This window comes from Eretmochelys imbricata, chromosome 2 (genome assembly GCF_965152235.1).
Source record: "Eretmochelys imbricata isolate rEreImb1 chromosome 2, rEreImb1.hap1, whole genome shotgun sequence".
NCBI lineage: Eukaryota > Metazoa > Chordata > Testudines > Cheloniidae > Eretmochelys > Eretmochelys imbricata.
The window spans coordinates 270382389-270405786 of record NC_135573.1 but is presented as its reverse complement, the minus strand read 5'-3'; the positions used below and the strand labels follow the sequence as shown (position 1 = coordinate 270405786).

The window sequence follows — 23398 nt, the reverse complement described above, 5'->3', positions numbered from 1 at the left end:
AGTCCCAGCCAAAGCGCCGCAGAAAGGCTTGACAAGTGGCCGGGCGAAAGCATCTGTCTGGCCGCGCCGCCCCCGTCCCGCCCGCCCCAGCCGACAAAAGCGCCCTTGTGCGGCTCCCTTGTGCTCCGGCCTCAGTAATTACCGATCATCAATCAGCGTTAATCACAGCTGATTAGGCGGGAGGGGGGCGGCGCCTTCCCAGGCCGGGCGCGCCGGGGGCCGGGCCCTGCCCCCCGAGCGGGCTAAGGGGGAACTCAGGCGTGGCGTGAGGAAGATGGATGAGTCCGGAGGGCGACACCCCTCCCCCGCCCCCCTGCGCTGAGCCGGGCTGCGGGGAGCCTCGGAGCGCGCCGCCACTCCAGCCCTCGAAGGCAGCGGGCAGGCAGCGCTGCCGGGGCTCCGGGGCACGGGCTGCGGCGCAGGAGCCTGGGGGCGGCGAGCCCGAAGCCCGCGGGACCGGGGGATCGCGAGAAAGGGACCCGAGGACCCAGGCATCGCGCGCAGCGTAGAGGGGGAGCCCCGCGCGGCGCAGAGTCGGGGCCCTGCGCGGCGCAGAGCCGGGGCACCGCGCGCCCCGCGCAGCGCAGAGGGGGAGCCCGGCGCAGCGCAGAGCCGGGGCACCGCGGGCCCGGGAGCAGCCGGGCGGCCCAGCAAGTTGGCGGCGGCTGGAACCCGTGGGGAGGTGGGGGCGCAGCCGGCCCGGGAGGCGCTCCGCGCCCGCTCGCCATGCAGAGACCCAGCGGCCAAGGGGCCGCCTTCTCCATCGACTCGCTGATCGGGACCCCGCCGCCGCGCTCCGGCCACCTGCTCTACACCGGCTACCCCATGTTCATGCCCTACCGGCCGCTGGTGCTGCCCCAGGCGCTGTCGCCCGCGCCCCTGCAGTCCGGCCTCCCCCCGCTCGCCCCGCTGGCCTCCTTCGCCGGCCGCCTCACCAACACCTTCTGCGCCAGCCTGGGGCAGGGGGTGCCCTCCATGGTGGCGCTCACTACGGCGCTGCCCAACTTCAGCGAGCCCCCCGACGGGTTCTACCCGGCGCAGGAGCTGCCGGCGGCGCGCACCAACCCGGAGCCGGGCTGCAGGCGGAGCGCCGAGAGCCTGGAGGCGGAGGAGCTGCCCCCGGCCAGGGACAAGGGGCCTCCCGAGCAGCCGCTACACTTCCCGGACCCCTTCCCCAGCCTGGCAGGTAAGAGCCGGGCTGCAGCCGCAAGCCCAGTCTAGGCCAGCGGAACTTTCTGCGGGGCGGACGCTGACCCCTCTCACGGGTGCCGCAGCCGGGACCGGAGCGTCCTCCTGGAGCAGAGCGAGCAGCCAGCCCTGTTCCGTGCGCAAAGCGCGGCGCGGTCCCTGCCCTCTGAGGGTAGCGATCCCGCCCGAGCAGCCTGGGCGCCAAGGGGATCCGTACCCTTTATCGGCTCCGGCTACTGGGGGAGGGGGCAGGGGGCAGGGGGCTGCTGGGGTGGGGAGCGATCGGGTGCAGACGGAGCGGGAGAGCTGGGGGTGGAGGGAACAAGGGGGCTACAGGGGAAAGACCTGGGAAAGGAGGCACGAGGGAGGGGCTCTGCGGAGGAGACACCCCGGGAACAAACAGAGCCGGAGCCGGAGTTGGGGGGGAGCGTCCTGGGAGGCGCTGGGACCAGGGCTGAAGGAGGGGAAGGGACCTTCGGGACAGGTTGTGCCGGCGTTGGAGGAGGGTAGGGGGCTGCAGTAGGGATCGGAGGTCCAGAGGGAGCGATGGGCGAGTGTGGAGTTTCCTGGGAGAAGAGGGCTGTGGGGTGGACTAATAAGGAGGGGCAGGTGAAGCCGGAATTAGGGGGCTAAGGGGGACTGCAGGGGGAGAGGGGAAATGGGTTGGGGTAAAGGAGGCTGCAGCGGGAGGGGCAGGTGGAGCCGAGGTTGGTGGGCTGCAGGGGGGCAGGGGCAGCCGGTGCTGGAGGTGAGGGGAGTTGCAGGGGGAGCCGAGGCTGAGGTGCAGGGGGCCGGGCAGACCGGGGTGTGTGGGGAAGGGGTCTGTAGGCATGGAATAATCCGGGGGGCGCGGTGGGACTGCGGGGGGCAGGACCCTGGAGGCTGGTGGAGCCGCCCTTGGGGGGCGTAGAGTTGGGGCGGGGGGGTCAGGTGGCTGCAGGGGCAGGTAGACGTGGGGGGCGGGGGGAGTGGCCGATGGGGCGGGAAAGGGGTTTCCGGTGGAGGCCCCCTCTGCTGTGCCAGGGGCGGGAGCCCTCAGATAACCACAGCTGTGTGCTGGGGCGGGGGGGGAGAAGGGTTGCGGGCCGCCCCCCGCGGGGATTGCTCCAGAGGCGGCGCAGGCTCCGGGTGTCTCGGTTCTTCGGCCCCCAGCCCCCCTCTGCCCCGGGCTGGCGGGCAGGGGAGGGGTCTCCCTCTGGAGCAGGCTCCCACCCCGGCCTGAGCTCCCCACGGGCTGCCCTGGGAATAGAAGTGGCCGGTGAGTGGGAAGCCCGAGGGAGAAGGGGTGGTGAGCGCCGCTCCCCTCGCGGGTCCCAGGCTGGGCTCGGCTCGGGACAGACCCGGCTGTAGCTGCCCCTCCGCTCCCGGCTGCCTAGGCGTGTGAGACACCTGCCCCAGCAGCCCCCGGCGGGACGGGACCCAAGATCCCGCGTGTGTGTGCGGGCAGCCCAGTGCCGGGCTTCGGGGGTGTTTAATTACACTTCGGTGATGGGGGGCTGTGCGCGCCACGGAGGGAGTGTCCGGCGGGGATGGGGTGTCCGGTGAGTGGGTGCTCCCAGGGTGGCGGGTTGGAGGGGGGTGTTGGGTGTGCGCAGGTGGGTCGCTGCGCCAAGAGCTGTCGGGGCGGGTTGGGGGTGTCCAGGGGAGATAGGGTTCGGGGGGCGCAGGGGTGCCCGTGCCGGGGGTGTCCGGAAGCAGGGGTCGGGTGGGCTTGTGCGCCAAGGTGTGGCGGAATGGAGAGATTTCCGGCCCGGGGTGGGTCTGCGCGCGGGGGGGTGCGCGGGGCGGGGGCTTGGGAGGGCAGGGGGTGCCCGGCGGGGACAGAGTCGGGGGGGGGCAGGTGGCTGTGCCGGCGGGGGGTGTTGGGTAGGTGGGGGGGGCAAGGTGTGGAGGCATGGGAGGATTTCTGGCTGGGGTGTGTGTGTGCGCTTGGGGGGGGGTGTCCGGCGGGGATAGAGTTGGGGGGTGCGCAGGTGGCTGTGCTGGGGTCTCTCGAGTGGGGGGGGCAAGGTGTGGCGTCATGGGAGGATTTCTGGCTGGGGGTGGGTCTGCGCGCGCAGGGGTATCCGGGGTTTGCGGGGGTGGGTGTCGGAACGGGAGGGAGGTGCCCAGCGGGTAGCGCTAGGGGTGTCGGTGGTTGCAGGTGGGACGTCTGGGAGTCCCCCCCCCCCCCCGCCCCCGCAGCCGCTGGCCGCAGCTCAGCTGAATGGTCCGGAGCCGGGCCCCGCCGTGCGTCCTGCAGAGGGTACCCGGAGTCGGGTCCAGGCTCCCCTCGGCCCACTCCCAGCGCCAGGGCGCGGCGCTCTCCGAGGTGCTGGCGCCCAGCTGTGGGTGCTGCTCCCCGGCGGCAGCGGGGATCGAGCTGCGACCCGGTCTGGCGGTGCCCGGCGCCCCGCAGGGACGGGAGCAGCTGGCGGCTTTATTCCCACAGCAGTTGCCGGAGGGTCCAAGTCCCCCCTGCCCCCATCAGAGAGACGGGGACCCACAGGCCTCCTGCGCCGCTCGGGCAGCCAAGCAACTGCAACCTGGGGGGCTGGCAAACCCCGGCACCGCAGAGCGCGCCCGGCCAGCCCCTATGTCCGAAAAGCAGCTCCCCAGTGGTCGGGGCTGCAATCACCGCTCCGGGGAGCCCCCAGCCCGCCCAGGGAGGGACCTTCGGGGGGCGGGGCGTTTCCAGATCTCAGCAGCCGAGCCCCCGGAAGCCCGGGGGAGTCTGGGTCCCCCTCATCAGTTTTCCCCTTGTCAGGAAACAGGTGATCGTCTGCGGCTACTTCTCCTAGCCAGCTGCTTCCCTGGGCCCCAGCCGCCGCCTCTGGCTTCCTCCCCAGCCTGCGGGAGGCCTGGCTGGAGTAACTTGGGGTGCGCGGGGGGGGGCTGCCTAACTTGTTGTTTGAGTCCCTCTGATGTCCCCTCTGAACAGGCCCGGTCTCTCTAGCTCTTCGCAGACTTGTGTTCCCTGCCTCCGGGCGTTTGCATCGCCTGTCCTGAATTCTGGGGTCTCCTCTGAGACCCAGTGACGGGCGCTGGGCACCTGGCCTTGGCCCCCTAATGTCACATTCGCTTGTATTACCGCTGGGCTCAGGCTCCTGGCGCCTCTCCGAGGAGGTTCCAGGCCCTTCCCCAGCAGCTGAGTTGGACCCCACGACGTGTACGCGTGGTTAGCATGATTCCTTCAACGGGCATTTCCTACCCTGATCGCTGCGAAATGCCATCCCTGGCCGTCCCCAGGCTGGGCCTGGTTCTTCCGTCTTCTCTGGCCTCCTCGCAACCTGAATAATTGTATGTCGTGTGCGGGCTTCCCCCTCCTGCTCACCCTCCTCTGCAGACCAGGAGAGATTAAGCCCTGGACCCAGTCCCAGTCCAGCTGATCTTTTAACCCGCCTCTTGGTGCTGCCCTTCTCTGGTTTCTGATCTATGACTGAACCCGCGCTCTCATCCTGCCTTTACTTAGCTCCCTCCAGAGCATCAACAGTCTTGAGAAATCCGAACAAACTGGCAACCTGTTCTCCTTTAGCAATAGTTTTTCATGCACAAAGGATTCTGATACCCGAGACATTTTCTAATACATTTCCTCTGCAGAAGTCGGGCAGCCTTGTGTCCCCGGTGCAGGGGCTGGGCGCTCTGGAACCCTGGGAATGAAGCCAGAGGGGGCCTCTGGCTGTGGGACCGCCCCGGGGCGCGCTCTCACCAGGGCAAGCCCCCTCCTCCTGGGTCTCACCTCGGAGCATTCAGCCCCCTGCTCACACCATGAGCCCACCTGGATGGGAAACCGGGGGAAGCCTTGCACTACCCCTCCAAAGTGCCCTGCACCCCAACTCCGCAGTTAGGAGTGACTCTCAGCCAGCATGTAAAACAGAAGGTTTAATAGACAACTGGAGCACCGCGTAGAACAGCTCGTGTTCGTACAGAAATCGGGAACATTTAGCAAAGCCCATCTTGGGGGGGGGGGGTCCAGAGCTCTTCCCTCCCTACAGAGCCCCAAGCCAAGAGACGGACTCGTTTCCAGCAGCCCAACCTCTGACACACCCAGCTGCTTCTACTCCGTCCCAGGTTCTCTTTTCTAGGAAACGGGTCACCCGAACTCCACCTCTCCTTGCTCCAGCTTGCGGCCGCTGGTTGAGGGGCCTTGGCCATCAGTTGCCAGGTTAGAGAGTGTCCACTCCTCGTCTGTAGGCAGGCAGCTGGAGGCAGTGACGCCTGCCCACAAGGGTCTCTGCGAACATCACACTCTTGTCCACTTTGAGGCATTTGGGTAATAGACAGGGGAACTGAAGCACACCCAGGACTCATGGAAAACATTAAGACCCCTCCCTCCTCTCCCACCCCCACCCCCCCACACTTTGTCCCTGGTATCTCAAGCTCCTCTGTTTATCATTCTTTGTTAAATACATTGGATGAAAGTGAAGTAAGGCTCAGGGGTCTGTAATTCCCAGAATCCTGACTTGCACCTTTTTCAAAGATAGGTATAAAGTTGGCTCCTCTTCAATCCTCTGCTGTGGTTAGCTGCCTTTGTTAGCAGCTCAGCTACTTCAGGTCTCTTGGGTACATACATATTTTGTTCTGGTGACTTGTTGCTCTTTTTTTACCAGTTCCAGCACCTTCCCTTTTACACCTTGGTCTCTGACAGTCTTTTTGAAAATCTAAATAAATTGTCAGACAGTCCCCTTTACCCATTTAGTTTATTGACATGTTCAGATAATTCTAAGATCAGCCAAATTAAAGGTCTAGAAAACATGACCCATGAGGGAAGATTCAAAAAATTGCATTTGTTTGGTCTGGAGAAGCCTGAGAAGGGATATAACAGTTTTCAAGTACATAAAAGGTTGTTAAAAGGAGGAGGAAGGTGAATTGTCCTACCCGCAGAGGTTAAGGAGAACAAGGAGCAATGGGCTTAATCTGCAGCCAGGGCGGTTTAGGTGGGACGTTAGGAAAAACCTCCGACCTGTCAGGGTGGTTCGGCACTGGAATAAATTGCCCAGGCAGGTGGTGGAATCTCCATCATTGGAGATTTTTAAGAGCAGGTTGGACAATCATCTGTCAGGGATGGTCTGGATAATGCGTAGTCCTGCCGTGAGGGCAGGGGACTGGACTGGCGAGGACTTCCAGTCCTACAATTCTAAACGTGATTTTCCTTTGCAGACAATGTGCGGGTTAGACCCTCTCCTAGTGTGATCTACCAGGTGTTGTAATAGACTATTTTAAATTATAACTTCATCCAGTTTCCCAGGTACAGATGTGAGGCTGACTGATCTGTAAGATCCTCTTTTAAAATGCATTTGCTACCCTTCAGTAGCTGGTGACTGTAGCTGGCTTTTAATAAGAGGTTGTATATTTTGCTAGCAGCTCCACACTTCCTATTCAAATGCCTTCAGAACTCGGCGAGGGAGCATCTGGGCCTGGGGACTTGTGGCTTTTGTAAATGATCAGTTTGCTTCAGCACTTCTTCCGCTGCTACCTTGATCTCCTTGAGGATCTCGACTTTATAGTGAGAAAAGACAGGACCTGGATGGGAATCTCCGCATGGAGACCGACGCAAAGAAATCACTTTGCTTCTCAGCAATGTTTTTGGCTTCCTTAATTGCTCCCTTTAATCCCCGGTTATCCAGTGGACCCCCCTCCCCCCAGTTCTTCACAGGCTTCTTGCTTCTGATGGACATAAGGAATCTCTAGTTTGTTTTTGCACCTGTTACATGTGCATCTGTGATACTTCTCTGGCCCCATCACCTGAGCACCTCCTGGGTGTGGCAGGGCGGGTCTCCCTGCAGCACAGATGGGGGAGTGAGGCACAGTGACTTGCTCAAGGTCCCAAAATAAGCCTTTGGCCAAGCAGGGAATTGAACACTGGCCTCCTATATTCTAGGCAAGGGCCTTAACCACTGGCCCATCCTCCACTTTTTGCTGTGAAGCCCCACTTTGGCCCTTCTAGCTCCCCTCTCACCAGCTGTAACCTATGTGCCTGTTTGGTTCACTGGGGCAGGTTTCAAGGATTTCGGTGTGGCCCAAATAGCCTGGCCCCCCTGCTATTTAGCCCTATTGGCTTCCTCTTGGCTTCCCGCTCCCTTTTGTTCCACAGCTCCTCTGCCTTCAGAGCGTCTCTTATTGTCCTGGGTTTCTCAGTAGCATCTATGCCCCTTTGTTCTATTGCAGTCCCCTGTCAGTGTCCCTTCATGGGGCCTCCCCTCCTCCAGGCGTGGAACCTCATTTGATTGTGGTCACGGGGGGCGGCGCCTGTGTGTTCCGTCACGCTGTTGGGACAGTGGGTGCCCAGGACCAGCCGCTCCACAGAACAGCGGCCCGAAGCATTACCTGGGCGTTGATCCGGTTGCCATTCTCCCTTCTAGCCTGGGCTCTATGACCGCACCAGCATTGTTCCGTTTATGCCTCTGTACTGGTAGCTGGAGCCCCTGTTATCAGAACCAGCACCAGCTGCTGTGGGAGCCTTTGGCTGGAGCCCTTCTCCCAGAAGTGGAGCTCTTTCCTGCCCTCCTCTCTCCCCCCTGTGTCACTGGTACCCGCATGTCCCACTGTGCCAGGCCCCTCGCCAGCACTTGGTAGCAGCCCCTGGAGATGCTCCGCTGCGCTGCATGTCGTGGGTGAATGGTGGTGCTAACGGTAGCTGCAATTTGACCATGAGGATCCTTTGGCTGGTCCAGTCTGTAGGTTTCCTCTGGCTGGGGAAATGTTAAATATTTGTCATAAGCAGATTCAATGGAGGTGAAGTTCCAGCCCTGCACCCAAGGGGCAGAGGTGAGGGTGGAAAGGAACAAACCTGAGAGAACCCCTTATGTCCTGATAGCCCTCAGGACTGGAGAGGGACAACTGGGCTATGGTTCCACAAACAGCTGCGTCCCATTCTTTCTCTCTTCCCCACCCCTGCACCCCCCAGCCAGGCTGGGTCCCCAAAGCACGTGTGCGCTGGTTCAGCTTTCCATAGTGACTGTGGTGGTTGCTGGGCCCCTGTGTGGCAGGTTGTCTGGCTTGAGTTAGACTGAGACTTTGGGATCCGTGGGCCTGATGTCCAGAATGGATGGGACAGAGGAGATGTGGCTGAGGGAGGAGTCCTCAGTCCCACCCCCCAGCAGGGAGGGGAATAAGACCAGGTCTGACCTGTTCACAGCTTGTGGCTTCTTGAAGGCCGTGGATTGTAGAGGGTGAGGTAGGGGCTGCCCAGCCTTGGTGTCGCAGTAACCTGTGTCTCCTTCGCTGACAGGCCCATGGGTGCTGCTGGCTGCCGGGGGGAAGCATCTGTAGCTCAGGGAGAGGCAGGCATGGCTCTGGGCACTGGTAGCATGTAGTACCTGGCTCAGAGATGGTTGGAAGCTCTCTTACTACACCTGGCTTGTGAGACGCTGAGGGGTGCGGATGTCTGGGTCGCAGAAGCGAAGGATGGTCAGAGGGCAGCAAAGCACAGACTTGCCTCAGGGGTCAAAGGTGCCGCTGACGGGCCTCGAGGGGACCTTGGCACCCTTTTGTTGACTCTTGCCAGGGTTCTCAGGCAGGGAAGGGAGCTGTTGGGGTGGGACTCCTCCCTGAGCAACCAGTTAGTCACATGGTAACTATTCTGTGTGACTAGTCGTGGGTGGGTGGGTGGGTGGGTGTCCCTACGGTGCCTAGAGATGAGCTTCGTGTTGTCCTGAAAGTACAGGGTGAGCTGTGACGGACCCCCGGCAGGCAGGGACAGGCTAGTACCGTTGGTCTCCCAGTTACTGAGGTTAGGCATGGCACTGCCATGTGTGCAGATCTGAGGGTGAAGTGGCTCCTACCTCTGTGATGGGGTGTAGCTGGATCGCTGTCCTGGCTCTACCGACTCAGCTTGGCCCCCAGAGCGTTTCCTGCAGCGGGGCCTGGCCATGTTTCTGGGGCATGGAAACTCTCTGATGTGGCCTGCTCTACTCGGAGCTCTGATGACTGCAGGACAGCCCTGTTTAGGGGAGGATGGGCCTGGCCCATATCCCAGCTCCCCGCAGCAGCGGCCAGGAGACACCCTCTCAGAAGGGACGTGTTCAGCACAGCTGCTAGGACCTGGGATGCTTTCAGCTCCTCCAGGGTGGGCTACTAGCACTAGTGGGCAGCTGCCCCAAGGGCGGGGGGTGGTGAGGAGCTCAGGTATCAGCAAGGGCTGCAGAAGGAGAATGGAGACTCGTGCCTGGACAGGGCTGTCTGGGGCCCATCGCTCGGACCTCCAACATCTCTGCTTCCTGACTGGGGGCTTTATGGGGTCTATCTTCCATGTGGAGTTAACTTGGGGGACTGGCACCCAGGTCTGAGCACCTGGACTGGCCTCGCCCGGGTGGGAGGCCTGGTCTACACCTAAAACTTAGGTCAGCCTAGCTACATCACATGGGATGTGAAAAATTCGCACCCTCAAGACAGTTCAGCCATCCTAAGCCATGGTGCAGACACCACTAGACGGAGGGCAGAATTCTGTCAGTCTAGGTACTGCTGGGATAGAGCAGGGACAGCAACAGGGAAAACCCCGGCTATCGCTGTAGCAAGTGTGGATGCCATCACGCTACGGAGGCAGAGCTGCAGTGACTGGTGCGGACAAGGGCTGAGTGTGGCACTCAAAGGGAACGTCAGGGTTGTGCCCTGTCTCTTTGTGGGTTGGAGCACTGCTGAAGAGGGAACACAGAGGGGAAGCAAGAAGACTGGTTGTGTCCCAGTGAGACGGAGCTGGCTTGGGGCTTAAGCAGGCCGTGTGTGTCTGTGGGCTTGTTAATAATACGTATTTAAGTCTAATAGAACCTCTGATCTGAAACCATCCTTGGACTGGGAGTGTAACATTAACACCCACCCTGCAGAACCTTCCCTGCATTCCTGTCCTCGCTGGGGCTGCACTGACCGGTCTGTGTCACTCAGACATCTCCGGACACATCCCAGGGCTCTTTTCCTTTCCTAGTGAGTTGTGGGAGAACTTCTTTGTCCTGGGAGCATAGGGGAATTGTGGGAAGGCATTTGTCACAGTCACCAGGCCGATGCTCTGGAACTGCTCTGTATGAAGCCAGTCAGGACTCCTTCACCAGGGCAAGAAGCTTACATGGCTTCCCCTTCCTGGGTCTGACCTTGGATCATTCAGCATCCCTGTCCTCACCATGGTGAGTCTGCCCAGGCGGGCTCCTGGGAAAGCCAGTGGGCCCTGCACCCCAACTCCACAGTCAGCTGTGACTCTCAGCCAGTGTGTAAAACAGAAGGTTTATTAATCAACATGTACACAGCATAGAACAGAACTTGTTAGCACAGAAATCAGTGACTTTCAGCCAAGGCCATCATGGGGGGACTCTGGGCCAGATGCCCAAGACACTCCTTCCTAGAGTCCCCCACAGCAGACTGAACTGGACCCAGCTGCCTGGCCTCCAGCATCCCCGTTGCTCCTTCTCTGGTCTTCGTCTTGCTTCCCGGGCAAAGTGTCACCTGGTCACATCCCGCTCCTGGCTCTCAGGTTATGAAGGGCACCTTCCATTGCTTACATGTAGGCAGCTGGAGCAGTCTCACCAGCCCCTGAGGGTCTCTGCAAAAGTCACACATCTTTTATCCCCACTACCTAGCCATTGGTGCAATACACAGGGAAACTGAGGCACACACTGTATTCATGCGAAACAGTAAGGCTCACATACAACACAATAAGGAGGAAAACCCCACTTTCTTGCAGCATCGGAGGACTATCAGCACTAAGGTGATATAGCCTGTCTCCTCCCTCCCTTACCAGCCCAAGTGAAAGCCGCACGGGGTGTTAGCTGGCCTGCTGGGGCCATAGGCTAACCCAGGTGCAAAGCTGTCACCACCCTCCAGTGAGAGGGTTTCCTGTGTGGAAAGGAGGTGGTTGGGGCAACACCCATCCCAGCCTGGGCTAATTCTGCAGTGAGAACAGATAGATTGTTCCAGGAAGCTCCAGTCTCTGCTGGGTTTGTCTCGGCCAGTTGGCCTTGTGCAATCTGTCGCAGGTGGCTCTATGCTGGACCGGCGCTGCTGGCCCCTGCATCTGTGGAGCTTCTTAGTTCCTTGACCCGGGGCTAAACCCAGGCCTGCTCTGCTTACAGATGCTGCCAGCTGTGCCAGGAGATGCTGTTGGTTGGCAAAGCCTCCAGAAGAATTTGAGTTCCCAGGAGCTTGCCTGGGCATAGATCCCTTTGAGCTAGCAATGAGGAGAAAGCGAAACTCCATCTACAATGAACTCTCTGCTTTTCTTTAGCTCCATGACTTAAAACCTTGTGAATCTGGCACCGCTCCCCCGGCAGAACAGAAGGGGATTGTTTTCCAGGAAGGCACTGGGAGTAGAGGTTGGGTTTAGAATGGACATGCGTGGTTCGGAGCTGCAGAGAGTAGGCTATGCTGCCAGGATGACTCTGCTGGAAGCCTGGGCCAGCTTCTTGGTGCTGTTGCTTCCCATCCTGTCGCTGTCCATGTGCGGAACCAGCAGAAATCCTGAAAAAACCCAACATCTAGTTTGACAGTTCCAGTTTTTGGCAAAAGTAAATTTCAGATTTCCACCATTGACTGTTCACGTGTGCTGGGGAGAGACATGTGTCATGTGCTTTTGGTTCTGTTCCTTGACTGGGTGACTTTATGTAGCTATAACCACAGCACAACCTGCAAACGCTAGCTAGGGCAGCGGTTCTCAAACTGTGGGTTGCAACCCCATTTTAATGGGGCCGCCAGGGCTGGCGTTAGATGGGCTGGGGCCAAAGCTGAAGCCCCACTGCCTGGACTCAGGCTTCAGCTTCAGCCCGGGGTGGTGGGGCTCAGGTTACAGGCCCCAGGCCTGGAGCCGCAGGGCTCAGGTGGGCTCATTCTTCAGTTCCCCCTCCTGGGGTCATGCAGTAATTTTTGTTGTCAGAAGGGGGTTGCAGTGCAATGAAGTTTGAGACCCCCTGGGCTAGAGCAAAGGAGCTGTGGGTGGCACTGCATGGGTAGTGACCGTGCAAAGGGCAGAGGGTCCCTGCAGCTGCAATAGTGGCTACTCAGACTCTGCAGTGTTGTTGTTGTTCCGGGAAGGAATTCCCAAACTTTAGCGAATGGGAATTTAATAGATTTCCTGATTTGTTTGCACTGATCACACATTAAAAGAAAGCCACTTCTCTGCCCCGAGAGGCTTTGTTTTGCCAGGGTTAGGTAACAGAACATGCAGAAGAGAACTGACGGCTTATGGTGGAGCACAGACTTGAGAGTAAGGGATCAGAGGCAGCTGTGAAAAAGTCTGGTTGGGTTCTGCAGTGGCCTATCGGGAGCCTCGTGTGTGAGACACAGGAGGTATTCGTCCCACACTGCTTGGCACTCACGGGGCCTCAGCTGGAGTCCTGGGTCTGGGTCTGGGTCTGGGGGCTGCGCTCTAGGAAAGTGGATACATTGGAGAGAGTTCAGAGGAGAGCAGCAAAAATGATCAAATGTTCAGAAAACCTGACCTGTGAGGAAAGGTTAAAAAAACTGGGCATTTAGTCTTGAAAGAAGAAGACTGAGGGGGGCTGATAGCCTTCAAATGGGTTATTACAGGCTGCCCTAAATAGCATGGGGATCAATTGTTCTCCATGTTCCCCGGGGGCAGGACAAGAAGCAATGGGCTTAATGTGCAGCCAGGGAAACCTAGCCAGTTTTCCTAGTATCTGACCTAACTCTCAGGGGAGTTCAGGTCTGGAACAGGCATCCCTGGGAGGATGTGGAATCCCCGTCACATTGGACAAACCCCTGTCAGGGATGGTTTACTTGGGTCTGCGTCAGTACAGGGTCTGGAGGTGAGGACCTCCAGCCCTACGTTTCTAGAATTCAGTCTGCAACTGAAGTAAATGACAAGCTTCGCTTACTTCCCTGTAACATGGTAAACTCAAGCTAGACCAGTGGTCCCCAAACTTTTTCTGTCCCCTCCCCCCCTTACCCATAATGGAATCTGTTTGTGCCTCCTCTCCCCCGGGGTAGTTGGAGGGCCAGAGTTGGAGCCTAGGATGGGGTTAGGAGCTGCAGTGGGGGCTGGGAGCTGGGGGCCAAGGCTGAGGTTGGCACTGTGGCTGGGGCCAGGGGCGGGGCCAGAGTGTAGCTGGGGGCAGAGCAGGGCTGGCTGGTGCTCCCTTCCCACCCCCCTTGGGGGCTGGCCCAGGCCCTGCCACGCGCCCCCCATCCCACCCCCTGAGATTCCCAGGGAAGTGCTCCCCATAATCTGGGGACCACTGAGCTGGCCAGACTCTGCTCAGAACGAACATGCCCAATGAAGAACCTGCTGAAGGCTGGCTCTGGGGCACTGTTGAAGTGTCCGTGACACAGCGTCCAGGAGGTGCTCTGTGAGCGTGGCTAACGCTAGCTGGAATGGCGAGCCCTCGTCTCAACAAGGGCAGCTCAGAACCTCGGCCCAGCTGCAGGGGATGGGAAATGAGAGACACTTATTCCCCGGAGGGGGCTGAGAGCTGCACCCCGCTGGGACCGTTAGCAGCAGAGCCAGGTGGAGATGGACATTGCAGTAACTGTAGGGGAAAATGAGACTCTCCCAAAGCATGTGCCCTGCCCCCACAAGCACACGCATGCTGCAGAGCCTCCAACTCCATACAGGCTCATCCCGTGAGCCTCGGATTTGCTGAGTCTGGGCTGGAGCCTGGTGACTTCCAGGTGCATGGGAGGGAGGGCACCAAAACCCGAAATTCTCCCTCACCTTTACCTCCCGCTCCTGGCATGGGCTGCATGGGGGAGGCTCCTCCGGCTATGCTGGTTCTGATGCTTTGCACTGGTGCTGTGGGGTGGGGGTAGGAGGGAGTGACGGGGGTGAGCCCTAGTGCAGACACGGCTTCGCTGTTGTTCCACGGGGCTGGCTCAGAGCAGGTGGCTAAAGTGCTGGGCGCTCCCTTGCCCTTGGGACCCCTGTTGCTCCTCGCAGGGATGCCGGTGCAGACAAGGCTCTGAGCTGGGGGGTGTTGGCCCAACACGTCTCCCTCAGGGTTTCCCAGCAGGTGTCTCCAGAGCAGACTGTCTCCTTTTCTCCGTGCAGGTGCCCTGGCTAACGCTGTTTGTCTTGGCTGCAGATGGTAAGGCGTACAGCTCGGACGAAGAGAAGCTGGAGGTGAAATCAGCGGAGACCCCGTGCAGTGAGAGGGAAGAGGAGAGCTCTGCGCCTGACAGCGAGGACGAGAGCTTCCTGGATGGGAGCAGCGCCAGCTGCCTGGGGCCCAAGCCCAGGCCCAAGAGCAGCTCTGGAGGGGAGCAGGCACCTCCCGGCTCCAACCCAGGGAAGAGCCGCCGGAGGCGCACAGCCTTCACCAGTGAGCAGCTGCTGGAGCTGGAGAAGGAATTCCACTGCAAGAAGTACCTGAGCCTGACAGAGCGCTCGCAGATCGCCCATGCCCTCAAGCTCAGTGAGGTGCAGGTCAAGATCTGGTTCCAGAACCGCCGCGCCAAGTGGAAACGCATCAAAGCCGGCAACGTCAACAACCGCTCCGGTGAGCCCGTCCGCAACCCCAAGATCGTGGTGCCCATCCCCGTGCACGTCAACAGGTTCGCCGTGCGCAGCCAGCACCAGCAGATAGAGCAGGGCAGCCGGCCCTGAGCCCCCCGCCCGCACGCTCCGGGCTCCACTCAGAAACTCTGTGGGAGGAAAACGCCAAATGCCCTGGCTGCAAACGAGCAGGCGCGTGCCATGCCCAGCAGAGGGGCCCGCCTTGCATGGCCAAGCGGGGCTGACCCAAGCTCCCATTCCAGACGCTGCAGCAAAGGGAGAGGCTCCAGTGCAGACCCTGGGGGCGGCGCTGCAGGGGGAGTTTTAACCATTTGTGCTCCAGCCGCTGCTCACAAACCTCTCTGTAAATATCCCTTATTTATTCTGTGTAAAGTCTGTACATATGGAATTGTCTGTCTGTCTGTCTGTCTGGGGGAGTGCAGGGCTGCCTCCGGGAGGGATGGAGCTCTAGCTGGTGCTGGGCTCTGCTTGTACCAAGCCCCAGGGCTCCTGTGTGCAATGATCAGTCTGTGGGTTCTCCAGGCCCCTTATCTCTGCATGCTGCCCTCTCTTCCCCCACCCCTTCAGCCCCTCCTCCCTGCGGCAGGGCAGGGCTGCACAGAAGGGGTGGATGGCCTATGTATTCTCTCTCTGTCCGTAAGGTATCGCTGTGACTGGCTGCATCTGTGCCCCATCCATGTATAGCTGTGATTTCAATAAATTATTTTCTATGGAAAGGAAACAAGATTCTTCCCTGCTTCCCTGAAAGGAGAGGCTCTGCGTGGATACCATGCCGCAGAGGTGGCCGGGGGATGGGAGGTGGCAGAGGGGGAAGCAGCTCTCCGCCAACGTGACACGTGCTGGAAATGCACCACACCAACGCAGCACGGTGCAAAATCAACACGGTGCATATTACATGGATTAAAACCTGGCTGACCTCCAAAGGTAACTGCATGGGCCACCATTTCCCAAGGAGCTTTCTGGGTGAGATCCCACAGATGGGACTGTTCTTGGTCTAATGAGATTTCAAATCTTCCTGATGATCTAGTCAAGAACATAGACAATTATTGCAGATGTCACAGAGCCAGCCGGGGTGGGCGACGATGGGGTAGGTCGCAGTGCAGCCGGGACCGCTCATGGAAACAAAATGGGCTTTAATGCACTTCCGTGCAAGGTACCTGGAAATAAGGTGTCCCCTTTCCCCAGGCAGGGGAATTAATCATGGAGCAATTTCCCAAGGGCCATGGTGGATTCCCCATCCCTGACAAGTGGGTGTTTGGCTAACAGACCTGCTCTGGGCATCAGCCTAGATCACTCGCAGACTGCACTTCTCCCTGAAGGCAGAGTGAGAACCAAGGGCGGAGGGCTGGAGCAAAAACCAGTTCAAACCAGACACACACTTTCAAGTGAGGGTAACTCACAGCTGGGGCCAGGTGGATTCTCTATCACCCCATCTGTCGGCAGCGCTGGCGACTGGGAATGGGCGACAGGGGATGGATCACTTGATTCCCTGTTCTGTTCATTCCCTCTGTCATTCATTGGCCACTGTCAGAGAGAGGAGACTGGGCTAGATGGACCTTTGGTCTGACCCAGTGTGGCCATTCTTAGGCCTGTGCCCTGCCTCAGGCAGAGAGGCTGGATGCAGGTGTCCCAGGGTGCGAGTCACTGCCTCAGGCCTTGCAGGAGCCCTGATGGGATGCTCAGAATCATTCTTCCGCCCTGACTGCGGTAACTCGATGAACGTGCCAGGGTAGCTTGAGTGACCCTGTGCCCCAGGAGGGATGAGAAAAAGGGGGAGTCACTTGTTTTCCTCACGGGCAAGTAACCCCCATGAGGTTCATGGATCTCAGGCCAGAGTGACCATCCTCCCCAATCTGTCTGGCCTCCCACAGAGCCCAGGGCTGAGCATCTCACGCCAGGGATGCCAGCATCCAGCCTCCACGTCTGCCTGAGCAATACAGCTAGTCTGTCAAGGAGCAAGGCCCTGCCCCTGGCCGTTCCCCCTCGGGCTGCAGCCAGTGCTCCCCACAGCCCTTCTCTGAATGCTCCCCTGTGCAGCGAGGGGCTGGGCTGGGCCCCAGCCTGTGCATTGAGCCCGCCTCGCAGTAGCATGGGTGGAGCCGGGTGCTTGGCGGTGATTAAGTAGCTGTCTCCCACCACAGCCTCGTTGAATCTCCGTGGTGGTGACAGAGCGGAAGAGGGAGCCCCAGGCTTTTAAACCAGCATGAGGCTGGAGTCACAAGGGGGCGTCTCTGTCCAACATTTGGGGGCCAGGGAGCTTCCTCAAACCCCTGCTCAGCTGCTGCCTCACTGGGCACGTCCGCCACTCCCTGAGATCACCGAGCCACTTGGCAGCTCATGCCAGGTCACTTGGGTGCATGTCACAACAAGCCATTCCCTGAGACACGCACAGCGGACACTAGGAGCAGGCCCTACCCAAATGGTGGGTGAACATGAACATAAGTGTGGTCAGACCAAAGGTCCACCTAGCCCAGTGTCCTGTCTTCCAACAGTGGCCATTCCCTAGAGCCAGGGCTTTGTGCACCCACCCAGCATGTGTGAAAACCAGGGTCTGTCTGATGGGAGCAGGCAGCTGAATGCATATCTCCCACATGCCCTGCCTCTGGGGCTGACAGGCAGTGTGGGCTGTTAATTGCTCCAGGGGCTGCTGTTCCACTCTTTATAAAATAAGTACATGGTCAGTGGGCCAGAGCCAGAGAGAACAAATCTATGGCCCAGTGCTCCCAGCCCTCTGTGGCATGAGCTAGCACTTCTGTTCCCACTCCCACCCCTGGGTTCACCAATCCTGCTGTGACAAAGTGGGAATTTTTTGTGGTAATTGTTGTTAAGCCTATGTGTGCCTCAGTTTCCCTGACACTTTGCTTGGCTGCCCAGCGGGGGAAAAGGAGTATCTTTGCTCTCCAGGACGACTAAGTAATGTGCATGTGCACGCAACCTAGCAGCCTGAATGGGTCACTAAAAAGGACTGGTTGAGGCTGACCCACATCAGTGGAAAAGGTGAGAAGCCATTGGAAAACCACCAGTAGGACGCTGACCCCTAGCAACCACTGACCCAGAGCAAGGAAGCTGAGCCGAGACCCAAGGCCCCTAAGATGTGGGGGCGAATCCGAGTTGGCAGCAGCACCCACGTATCCATGTTCACTTCTCCTCTGATGCATCACGGCCTGGTGCATGCTTGCACCCACCTCCCCCTGCCCCTGGCAGCACCCACGTACCCATGTTCACGTCTCCTCTGATGCATCACGGCCTGGTGCATGCCTGCACCCACCTCCCCCTGCCCCTGGCAGCACCCACGTATCCATGTTCACTTCTCCTCTGATGCATCACGGCCTGGTGCATGCCTGCACCCACCTCCCCCTGCCCCTGGCAGCACCCACGTATCCATGTTCACTTCTCCTCTGATGCATCACGGCCTGGTGCATGCCTGCACCCACCTCCCCCTGCCCCTGGCAGCACCCACGTATCCATGTTCACTTCTCCTCTGATGCATCACGGCCTGGTGCATGCCTGCACCCACCTCCCCCTGCCCCTGGCAGCACCCACGTATCCATGTTCACTTCTCCTCTGATGCATCACGGCCTGGTGCATGCCTGCACCCACCTCCCCCTGCCCCTGGCAGCACCCACGTATCCATGTTCACTTCTCCTCTGATGCATCACGGCCTGGTGCATGCCTGCACCCACCTCCCCCTGCCCCTGGCAGCACCCACGCACCCACATTCACGCTTCCCCCAGTGCATCACAGCTACCGCATGCCTGCACCCCCTGCTGCCCACTGCACAGACACACATGGGCCCACTCCTCCAGGACCTGGCTGGCCTCCCCCGGGCTCTCCCACAAGCTGATCTCCTGGCCCAGTCCCACCAGCTCTCAACACCTCTGCTGCTCCAGCCTCTTCATCCCTATCCTGCCGCCCCCATCCCTGAGCTTCCCCTGCCCCACTAGCTCCAGCCTCTGGATCGGGCACAACCAGATGCCTGCAGCTTGGCGTTGACTGATGCCCCCTTCCCAAGGCTCCAGGCTCTCACGCTCACGGCCTGGGACCCCCGGCCTCCCACTGCAGCACTGTGCATCCCAGAGGGGCTGGCAGCTACTGCTCAGGGCCAGGCCCAGTGCGGCACTGGCTCCAGACCCCAGTGTGGCAGTGGGGTCAGCACTGATCCCCGCCCAGGGAAAACCACTGTCAACCCCTGGCTCTGGCACTGCAGCACAGCGCCCCCTAGCACCAGGCTGGAGAACGGACTGCATGGGGGAGCCATTCCCCCCCGCACACACACACAGATTGGGGCGTGGTTATTGGCCTGGCCCGTTCTACAGGCTGCCTCTCTTCCCTGCCTGCCCTGCCCGGGCGCCTGGGCTCAGGCCCCTGGCAGGATGCCGCCCTCCTCCTGCACACCTCCCGCTGCCCCCAGCCCCACCGCAAGGGCTGACCTGGAAAGAGGCCACAGGGGCCCCTGCGCCTCACCCAGATCCAGCCTCAGCTCCTCCACCCTCAGAGCCCTGTGTGTCTGGAGGCTGGGGGCCAGTCCTGGGCTCTGCCAGGGCCAATGGGCAGGGCGGGCCCCCCCCCGTGATCCCTGGCTACCCTATCGGGTGTCTCAGGGGGGCCTCACTCAGTGTAGCACTGATGGCCTCGTCTGCCAGGCCCGCAGGCCTCTCCCCAGCATTGCCCAGCCACCAGGGCAGGTGGCAGACCAGCAGTCCAGGGGTGTGCTGGCGAGGCCTGATGGTGCCAGCTGAAAGGTCCACTCACAGTGTGGAGCAAACACGCCTGAGGCACACTAAGCAGCGTTCCTTTCAAACGTACATGTGGGCACCCAGCCACGGAGGGAGGGTGACTGAGGCCTACAGCAGGGAGGCCAAAGGACACATTTGCACGGAGCTCCAGGATGGGCATGCAGGAGGGCTCAGCCCAAAGTCATTAATAACACACATTACCTGATGGCCAAGAAAGGCAGCCGTACGGGTTTAAAAACTGACATGATTCAGAGGGGGAGTGAAGGCAGCTGTAAAAAAAAAAAATAAATAACATAAATGGCTGAAAGGGGGCATTGATACTAATGACTAGCAATCAAAAACTAGGCACAGCCGCACATAGATAAGGAAAGCAAAAGACCACAAGGTGAAATCGATGGCCAGCAGCGAGAAGGACAGTGAGGAGTTTTTGAAGTGCATTAGGAACAAAAAGAATCCTCACCATGGTATTGGTTCAGTATGAGGCGGAACCGGTGGCTTTGGCAATAATATTGCAACAAAGGAAAAAGTGTTCAATAAATATTTCTGTTCTTTATTTGGGGCGAAAAAACAGTGGTGTAGTTATGACATATGATATTGATGCCACTCACTCCATTCCACTAGCAGCTCAGGAGGCTGTTAAACACCAGCTACTAAACTTAGACATTTTTAGATGAGCAGGTCTGGATGACTTCTATCCAAGAGTTTTAAAAGAGCAGTCTGAGGCATTGGCTGACCCATTAATGTTGATTTTCAATAAGCCTTGGAACACTGGGGAAGTTCCAGAGCCAATATTTTAAAAGGCTAAACGGGATGACCCAGGTAATTATAGGTCTGTCAATCTGACATTGAGCCTTGGCAAGATAATGGAGTGACTGATAAGGGACTTGCTTAATAAAGGATTAAAGGAAGGTAATGTAATTAACATCAATCAACATGGGTTTATGGAAAATAGACCCTGTCAAACTAAATTGATAGCTTTTTTTTGATGAGCTTACAAATTTGGTTGATAACAGTAACAGTGATGATGTAATAAATTTATACTTCTGTAAGTCATTTGACAAGGTACTGTGCGAAATTTTGATTAACAAACTAGAACCATACATTAAATGGCTCAGTGATCGGTCTGAGACTGTTGTCACTGAGCAGGTGTGGGGTTCTATGCGGGGGGAGGTCCGTGCTTTACACTCGTTAACATTTTTATCAATGACCTGGAAGAAAACATTAAAGCATCACTGACAAAGTTTGAAGATGACATGAGGCTTGGGTGAGGGAGGGGGTAAATAATGAAGAGCACAGGTCACTGAGCCAGACAATCCGGAGCGCTTGTGTCAAGCTTGCCCTGCAGTGGCTCCAGAGGGTGAAGCCCAACCTCAGGGCAGGCGGCTGGGAACCAGGGCACAAACCCCAAACTGGCTGTGAGCGCTGTACTTAGATTTCACCAGCTGTCAAGTGTAAACTCCACTGGACCTATCACAGCCTTAACCTGGAGTCACAGGCAGTCCCCTTGGGCACTCCGCTCTGTCTCACCACGCAGGGGAGCCTGCCTTTGGGATAGCAGGTCCCGTCCACCAAGCATCACAGCGAGATTCAGGTTACTTCCAGTTCCAGCAGATCAGTCATGTGCCCCAGGTCAGCGGCACTTTAGCTCTCACACCCAAGAGAATGCTCTACGGCTTTATTAAATTGGAAAAGAAAATTCGCGTTCTTTCAAGTGAAAGCAGGTGAACACACACACACATGAATTACTGTCACAGATCCACAGACCTGCTGCTTTGGAGCAGTCTCTGGGAGGCCCCCTTCAGGGAACTAGCCCCCACCCTTAGGGTCACACTCTTTCACTAGGGCAAGCCACTTGGCTTCACTGCCTCCTGGACCCACACCTTGGAGCCTTCAGCACCTCTGCTTCACGCCGTGAGCTCCCTTTAGTGAGTCTACCTGAGAGGGGCACCTGAGGGAGACGTGTACCCCCCAAAGGGAGCCATGCACCCCCCCCAACCTTTAGCATCTGCCATGATGCTTGGCCAGCACTGGAAAAGTGGTCAGGTTTATTCGATGGCTAGAACATAGAATCATAGAATATCAGGGTTGGAAGGGACCACAGGAGGTCATCTAGTCCAACCCCCTGCTCAAAGCAAGACCGATCCCCAACTAAATCATCCCAGCCAGGGCTTTGTCAAGCCTGACCTTAAAAACTTCTAAGGAAGGAGATTCCACCACCTCCCTAGGTAACCCATTCCAGTGTTTCACCACCCTCCGAGTGAAAAAGTTTTTCCTAATATCCAAAATAAATCTCCCCCACTGCAACTTGAGACTATTACTCCTTGTTCTGTCATCTGCTACCACTGAGAACAGTCTAGAACCATCCTCTTTGGAACCCCCTTTCAGGTAGTTGAAAGCAGCTATCAAATCCCCCCTCATTCTTCTCTTCCGCAGACTAAACATCCCCAGTTCCCTCAGCCTCTCCTCATAAGTCATGTGTTCCAGTCCCCTAATCATTTTTGTTGCCCTCCGCTGGACTCTTTCCAATTTTTCCACATCCTTCTTGTAGTGTGGGGCCCAAAACTGGACACAGTATTCCAGATGAGGCTTCACCAATGTCGAATAGAGGGGGATGATCACGTCCCTCGATCTGTTGGCAATGCCCCTATTTATACATCCCAAAATGCCGTTAGCCTTCTTGGCAACAAGGGCACACTGTTGACACATATCCAGCTTCTCGTCCACTGTAACCCCTAGGTCCTTTTCTGCAGAACTGCTGCCGAGCCATTCGGTCCCTAGTCTGTAGCGGTGCATGGGATTCTTCCATCCTAAGTGCAGGACTCTGCACTTGTCCTTGTTGAACCTCATCAGATTTCTTTTGGCCCAATCCTCCAATTTGTCTAGGGCCCTCTGTATCCTATCCCTGCCCTCCAGCGTATCTCCCTCTCCTCCCAGTTTAGTGTCATCTGCAAACTTGCTGAGGGTGCAATCCACACCATCCTCCAGATCATTTATGAAGATATTGAACAAAACCGGCACCAGGACCGACCCTTGGGGCACTCCACTTGATACTGGCTGCCAACTAGACGTGGAGCCATTGATCACTACCCATTGAGCCCGATGATCTAGCCAACTTTCTGCCCACCTTAGTGTCCATTCATCCAGCCCATACTCCTTTAACTTGCCGGCAAGAATACTGGGGGAGACCGTGTCAAAAGCTTTGCTAAAGTCAAGGAACAACACGTCCACTGCTTTCCCTTCATCCACCGAGCCAGTTATCTTGTCATAGAAGGCGATTAGATTAGTCAGGCATGACTTGCCCTTGGTGAACCCATGCTGACTGTTCCTGATCACTTTCCTCTCCTCTAAGTGCTTCAGCATTGATTCTTTGAGGATCTGCTCCATGATTTTTCCAGGGACTGAGGTGAGGCTGACTGGCCTGTAGTTCCCAGGATCCTCCTTCTTCCCTTTTTTAAAGATGGGCACTACATTAGCCTTTTTCCAGTCGTCCGGGACCTCCCCTGATCACCATGAGTTTTCAAAGATAATGGCCAATGGCTCTGCAATCACATCCGCCAATTCCTTTAGCACTCTCGGATGCAGCGCATCCGGCTCCATGGACTTGTGCTCGTCCAGCTTTTCTAAATAGTCCCGAACCACTTCTTTCTTCACAGAGGGCTGGTCACCTCCTCCCCATGCTGTGCTGCCCAGTGCAGTAGTCTGGGAGCTGACCTTGTTCATGAAGACAGAGGCAAAAGCAGCATTGAGTACATTAGCTTTTTCCACATCCTCTGTCACTAGGTTGCCTCCCTCCTTCAGTAAGGGGCCCACACTTTCCTTGACTTTCTTCTTGTTGCTAACATACCTGAAGAAACCTTTCTTGTTACTCTTAACATCTCTTGCTCGCTGCAACTCCAGGTGTGATTTGGCCTTCCTGATTTCACTCCTGCATGCCTGAGCAATATTTTTATACTCTTCCCTGCTCATCTGTCCAATCTTCCACTTCTTGTAAGCTTCTTTTTTGTGTTTAAAATGAGCAAGGATTTCACTGTTAAGCCAAGCTGGT

The 23398-nt window shown here is 58.0% G+C and overlaps 1 protein-coding gene across 1 annotated transcript; it reads left to right on the top strand.

The window, feature by feature from the left end:
* The first annotated feature begins 726 nt into the window (after positions 1–726).
* On the top strand, positions 727–14707 carry GBX1 (gastrulation brain homeobox 1). Its single transcript, XM_077809548.1, has 2 exons — positions 727–1186; positions 14187–14707. Exons 1-2 carry the CDS (start codon positions 727–729, stop codon positions 14705–14707), a joined length of 981 nt encoding a protein of 326 aa, XP_077665674.1.
* The last annotated feature ends 8691 nt before the right edge of the window (positions 14708–23398 follow it).